The 7,243-nt window shown below is 38.1% G+C and overlaps 1 protein-coding gene across 1 annotated transcript; it reads left to right on the forward strand.

The window, feature by feature from the left end:
* Positions 1-5,054: 5,054 nt before the first annotated feature.
* LOC125067368 (probable salivary secreted peptide) lies at positions 5,055-6,194 on the forward strand. Its single transcript, XM_047675921.1, has 2 exons — positions 5,055-5,283; positions 5,956-6,194. The coding sequence occupies exons 1-2, from the start codon at positions 5,095-5,097 to the stop codon at positions 6,103-6,105; spliced, it is 339 nt and encodes a 112-aa protein (XP_047531877.1). The 5' UTR covers positions 5,055-5,094; the 3' UTR covers positions 6,106-6,194.
* The last annotated feature ends 1,049 nt before the right edge of the window (positions 6,195-7,243 follow it).

Consider the following 7,243-nt stretch of genomic DNA (forward strand, 5'->3'; position numbering starts at 1 on the left):
GAAGACTTCTGTGCCAGACTCTGTCGAAAGCCTTGGAGATATCGAGGCTGACGGCCAACGACTCTCCACGCTTATCGATAGCTTCACCCCAGAGGTGTGTTACGTACGCTAGAAGATCACCTGTGGACCGTTTTGGTCGAAACCCGTACTGACGATCATTAATTAGACAGTGATCTTCTAGGTAATGGATCAGTTGGTTGTTTAAGATCCGTTCCATCACCTTACAAAGAACTGAGGTGATAGCTATTGGCCGATAATTTGCCGGGTCAGATCGATCCCCTTTTTTGGGAACCGCTTGCACATTAGCTTCTCTCCAAGAATCCGGCACACATCCTGTAGAAAGAGACAGCTGGAACAGGCGCGTTAACACAGGAGACAGCTCCGCTGCACACTTCATCAGCACTATGGCTGGTATTCCATCGGGACCGCTAGCTTTCCGCACATCAAGTGATTGTAGCTCTGCACGTACATCACGTTGCCTGATTTTGATGTCAGGCATCGTGTAGCCACATGAAGGAATTGTTGGTGGCAGCGCACTACAATCATTGATTACGGAATTATCCGCAAAGAGTTTTGCCAGAAGATCAGCTTTCTCCTGCGGACTGTGAGCTAGCGATCCGTCCGGATACCTGAGCGGTGGCAGCGAAGGTTGACAGAAATTGCTTTGCACAGATTTGGTCAGACGCCAGAAGCTACGGGAGCCTCTAGGTTGTGAAATAAGGTCATGGCCAAACCGCGCAATGCGCTGTGCATCCGCTCTTGTGTATGCCTTCCTACAAGACTTGGAAGTTTTATTGTAGGTTGCTTTCAGTGAGTCAATGTTAGATGCCCCACTAACGCAGCCATTGATCCACGCGCGATAAGCCGCCTGCTTAGAAGACACAGCATCGGCACATTCGCGAGTGAACCAACGGTTACGCGTACCCTTACTGGCGAGGTCTGAGTTAGGAATGTAGTATTCCATCCCCAACAGGATCTCACCAGCAATAGCAGCGGCGCTAGCTGTCGGGTCATTCTCACTGAAGCAACGCTCCTTCCAAGGGACTGACGCATAGTAATCGCGCAAACCGTCCCAATCTGCCGACTTATAGTGCCAAATGCGACGTTTGCTTACCGTTGGTGGCGGCAGCTTGGCCTGTGGCACTTTGGTAGATATCAGGCAGTGATCCGAAGAACCAAGTGGAGCCCGAACCTCAACCTGATATTCCACCGGGTGGCTAGTCAGCAGAAGGTCCAGTAGGGAAGGCGCTTGCCCGTCAATGTCTGGGATCCTGGTGGGCTGATCAACCAACTGGGTCAAGTCATGCGTGAGAGCGAAAGCATGGGCAGTCCTTCCTGCATGGTCAGTTTTGGAGGACTTCAACCATGATTCATGGTGAGCGTTAAAGTCCCCCAAAAACACCAGTTCCGCGTTAGGAAACTGCTCTTGCGCAGCATCTGCCACCCGACTAAGATGGTCAAATAGTCGGCTTGTCTCCAAGTCACCATTGTGGGATCTGTAGAGGCACACGTAGACCCGACTCTGACGAACCAAGTCCACACGTACCACTAACAGGGAGAAGGAAGGGTCCTCCAAGCAGCGCAGACGGTGACAACAAACATCCGTCCTGACGAACAAGCATACTCCGGCTTTCGCTTTGAAGGATTCTTCAAGCATGTAGCCGGGATAATTAAGGTAGCTGGTATCGACAGGACGGAGTATTTGAGTCTCCGTCAGAAACAACATTGCTGGCCGTGCTGTCTCGAGATGGTGGTGGACAGCATTGAGGTTAGCGTGGAGTCCACGGATGTTAACGAACTCAACCTCAAACAGCGTGGGAATGGTGGGGGTGTGCACCGCTGTACGACCGTCATTTCTTTTATGCACTGTCATGGATAGGGGGAAAAAAGAGGAAGAGACGTGAAGCGAGCGATGCGTTGCCACGATAAGGACGGTCAAAGTGTGGAGCTGTGTTTCCCCAATAAGTTGCCAGAAGAGAAAATAAACCGACCCGCCGGGCGGAAGGGCCCCCGAACCCTCCCGGTAGTGGCCGCCGGGACCCCACCGTCCGGTCACCAACCGGCACGACGGTCCACACCGGGATTATGCGTGGCCTGGTGGGGCAGCCTCGCGAGCTGGTTAGGAACGCTTGGGCCCCTGTACTCTGCCACGGGCGGCCAGCGGAACAACCGTTTCTACGGGTCTCCCTGACCGGCGGGTCAATATACTTTCCTCCAGCATTGGTTCAACAGCAACATCCACAGGACCAACACTTATCGCGACAATGCGCGCTCGGGCACTGGCTGTACGCCGGCTGATCTCGAAACGCGGCTGCAAGCAGCCACTTCACGAGTGTTTCACCATGCGTACGGTGGTAACAAGCCAGGCGGATGATTGACATCCTACCACCAGATGAGCAGATGGTCGCTCAGATGTCCCTTAGTCGCCTCTTACGACACCCATGGGAGAGAGAGGGGCAGTGAATTGTATTCTTACTCCGTCACTGCACGGAAAGAAACAATAATCATGTTTAAAAGATTGCTTATATTCATTTCTTTTAACTTACGGCGAGATTAAGTAAAGGTTGAAAGTATTATTATCTCGTGGTATGGAAATACGAGTGAGAGACGAAAATAAAAGTGTTAAAATGGCCCGTAAAAGAATTCCATATCTCTTTCAAACATCCTGCAATCGTCAGATGATCTCACTAATGATGAAGTACATACACATTTAAAACGCTAAAACACGTTGTACGCTGTCTGATAAAATCAAAAAAAGTCGCGTTCCTGTTTGAGTTATTTGTCGTCACATTAAACAAGTGCTCGGCAAAAAGTCGGGATGAGATCAAAGCGGGTGACGTGGCGAAGTCTGGAATAACATCCAGCTAAATGCACTCAAGAGCAAACATGCGAGTCCGCGAATTTATTACGACATTTACACCGTCTGATCTGTTTCAAATACAATGCTCTTCGAACCTTTAACATAAAATCGTGATAAATAGACATCCCTCTTTGTACTTCGAAGGAGAAAGAAAATTGTTTCGAAATATCTTCATTACGACGTATAAATGTTTTGTACTTCCAAGTAAATGCCGTAGAGTTAGCATAAATGTGGTGACAATGCAGTAGTTAAACATTTCTCGTCATGAAAGTTTAAACCGATTTTACATTCTCGTAACGTCCACTCGTACAAATTTATGTCTTTATTCCACCGATCATTATTCAATGGAACGTTTTAAGACTACGACTCTAAAATTAATACTGTTGCGTCGACAATAAAATAAATGACGGTGCTTATTAGCGACATTTGCAAATGTTTATTACGCACAATAACACTTATTAAATGTCAAACCAGTGAAGGAAGGTGCGATGAAATGAAATATACAATGTCATTTGTAACTATCAACTTAGTTCGCTCCTTACCTATGCTGTTTCAAATACTGTTTCGAACCTAAGAGACTACCTTAATTAAAACTAATATAAACATATTATTCAAATTTGATATATTCTAAAACAAAAGAATAACTATCAGTGCACGCTTATGTTTTTTGCTAGGGGTATACAAAGCGTTAAGTTTGACTTGAGAGTGAGCACGGCAATAATATAAGAGGTCAGGATCGAACCTACGACTTTCATGTTGCTGACCAATATCTCAAGAGGCTAAACCTATTCTATTTTACTATGATGTTTAAATAAAATTTATGCTGAAACATTACCTTAGTCTAGCGTTAAAGATATTTCAGTTCCTCAAACTTATAGCTTGTGTTTTGTTTTTTTTAACGGATGTGATATGAGCATTATTTATGAGTTAAATATGTGAAGAAATAGGTATATTTTCTTTTCTTATAAAGTTGCTAAAATAAGTTACTATTGTTACATAGAAATAAATAAAATAAATCCCAAATCAGGTCTTTATATGAAATTACTTCTTAAAATAATTAATAAATAGTATAACAATAGTAGAAGTTCTTGTGCAACCTTCGGCAACAAATAAAAATAAAAACCAGTAATTAAAATTAAATAACTATGTAAGTAGTATTTTAAATTCATTCAAAAATTATTATTATAATTAATTTAATTATTATAACTATAAGAGTACAATGACCTTTTATATATGCAAAACATTTTCATTTAAATAACCGTAAATAATAAACGAGCATTTTACGTAGACTATCCATCTACTGCGGCTTCGGTAGCTTGAGCCACGAACTGACCGTCTGTCGCCAGCGACACTGCATTAATAATGCCGCCTGGATAAGACATTACGCTTCTGACGTTCTATAAAACATTTGAATATAATCTTGTATGGCCAGCGAAGATCTGTTGATGTTCAGCAAAAATATAAAATAACGCCAAAATTTATAAAAATAAAATGTAAAAAAGGTAAGGGCAACTGTGAGCCCGTGGATGTTGTAAATTAAATAAAAAAAATAAATAAATATATAATCTTATTTATCGAACTTGTTAAAACTTGTAACATATTATGTAAATCGACTATTAAAATAAAAGAAAGGTTTCATGTCAACCAGTTGGAACGACGTTGCTTTCGCTATATGATTGTGTTTTAGTTCATTATCTCGTTAATCAACGTTTAAAAATAATAAAATGACAATAAAATTGTTATTTAAAAAGAAATAATTATACAAAACCTTAAATAACAAATAAACAATTATTTTTTTCCGTGAGGATTTCTGTCAGTTCACTTTACTGCAAGCTGCGTCAAAGAGCTTCGTTCAAATTGTGTAGTAATAAAGAAATTAGTGACTTTAATAAAAAAAATAATAATAATGAAAACAAAAAATAGTATTCTTTATTTAAGTAGACATATGAGAACAGTGTTGAATCGTCATTCCTCATGTTGCAGTATTGAATTAAATATTTAGCTACTTTCTCAACTAACATAAACGTTACCGACAAGAACCTCATTAGTAACTCTTAACACACATATATAATACGAAATAATGAACACTCCGTCAATATTAATTCATGTATCATCAACTATCTAAATATGGAAGTCAAGGTCAAATAAGTTTTGCATTTGTTTTCCTTGAATACACGATAAATGACTCAGTTGTAATCATCTGCTCGGTGTAAAATGACATATTTCTCGACAAAATGAAACAAGTTACATTATTGATATTGTTAGTGTTATTTGCACATTCAGTGACTTCTAAGGACCTCGTTCTTGGTTCGAGAATCAACAACTTGTTAGTATCGACGGAAAAAGTAGTTTATAAAAGTATCTATTTAATAAAACGGGAGAAGGATTATACGTATACGGACTCAAAACAAAGGATTATAAAGGTATTATATTTAAAAAAAAACAACTTTAATTGTGACACAAATATTTAATTATAAGTTTAAGTTCGATATTTAAATTATGTATTTTAAATAACCTTAAAAAGGCATATATATTTTTATTTTATTTTTTTCTCTATATTAGATATTAACTCCTGCACTATATTAGATAGTATTGTAACTTGCAATAAAATTTTATACAAAATCTTAACTCAATAGGTTGGGTATTTTAAAATACAGTTGTGAAATTTGACCGCTTAAATAATAACAGGTTCGAAACAAACACGTTTTCATTTTATTTTACAAATATATATGATAAACTAAACTAATTTGACTAAAAAAATATCGCTATCTCTTGAACTCTACTCGACGAGGTTTAAAATTTTAGCAAGAATTTTAGTACGGTCATATTAATTTATTTAAGAAATCATGTACACATAGCATCAATGTTATAGTTTATTAAAGTATCTATTTATAATAATCTTGCGGAATGTCAGATTTACTAATTTGGCTAAATGCTAATCGCCTATTGGTCGCTTATTACGTCATCGGCTGATATCGACCAATGACTAAACAGATTAAACTCAAATATGTTAATCTGACTCTTATCACCGTCTCAGAAACTGAGGGTTAATGGTTTTAATTAGAGTAATGTCTTAACTAATTGTGTCATTCCAGGGCATCATTGCCCGTGACCTCTCCCGGTCAGAGGCGGAAGTGACGGTCACCGCCGGCGGCGTGGGTTCAACACACGTCACATTACACTTAAAGAGCGCGAGAGGAGAAGGCCTCAACTATCTTATACTGATATTTAGTAATAATAGTTAAAAAAATAAATAAATATTAAAACTATCAATATTTATTTTTGATAAGCGTTTGAGATTATAAAGAATATTAAACATAATAAAAGACTGGAAGCCCTGTAATAATTATATTATTTTGTATGTCATAGATAAATAAAATATACGAAGAAAGTTAAAATGGTTGTTTTTTTATATTTAGAATACAATATTAAGTATTCCTATTAAGAATAATATTTGATTTAGAAATTATTCGAAGAAGTATTTTAAAGTGATTTATATAAATAACATTCAATTTATTAATAATATATAATTACATATAATACAAAAATGAAACTCATAAAGGCACAGGAAGTCTATAAAAAAAAATATTAATTTTATTTAGGTTCTTAATGCATGCGGTTTTGACCTATTAATTGACTTATCATATTGTTTTAGTAGTTTTTAAGTTTGAAATTGTCATAGATGTGTACAAATTCTATGGATTGTTGTTGTAAAAATAATAAAATAAATTAAAAAGACAGGGAAAAAGATTAATATGTAACATATTTCTATGCTCGCGAAAACAACAACAACAACAAAACACAACATTAGTCTGCAAATAGACATCAGCGCAAAACCCCTCAAGCACAAATCAATTTTAGCGAATTGTCAGTGTCAGTGTACACAGGGTGTTTAAACTGAGGGCGGCTAATGGAGACACACGCATTAAACCGAGCCGCGTGCACAACATTGACAGAGCAGGGGGCCTAATTAGTTTAGCCCGTGGCCAGGGCACCCCGGAGATGACGGACACGAATACAGAACTACCAAATGTGGTAAGCTATAAAATACGCTACATTATTCAAAAGAAAAATTATACTAATTATTGTCATTAGTTGACAACGATAGTAGCAACTCTATCGTAGCGTTGGGCAAAATATAAATGATATGATCACGGCTAAAACCGGAATGATGACATATATTAAAAGATGCAGTATATTTACAACACGACAACAAGTGAATAATCACTTACGTTATTATACACATCACACATATGAATAAGCCAGATCCTTACTTAGGCAATACATAATTAAACATAGTTTGTTTCCCTTCTGTATGTTGATGTTAATATTTATATTACAAAGTACACGGCAATATCAAAAAAGGTGTTATATTACAAGGAT

Source organism: Vanessa atalanta, chromosome 11 (genome assembly GCF_905147765.1).
Source record: "Vanessa atalanta chromosome 11, ilVanAtal1.2, whole genome shotgun sequence".
Classification (NCBI taxonomy): domain Eukaryota; kingdom Metazoa; phylum Arthropoda; class Insecta; order Lepidoptera; family Nymphalidae; genus Vanessa; species Vanessa atalanta.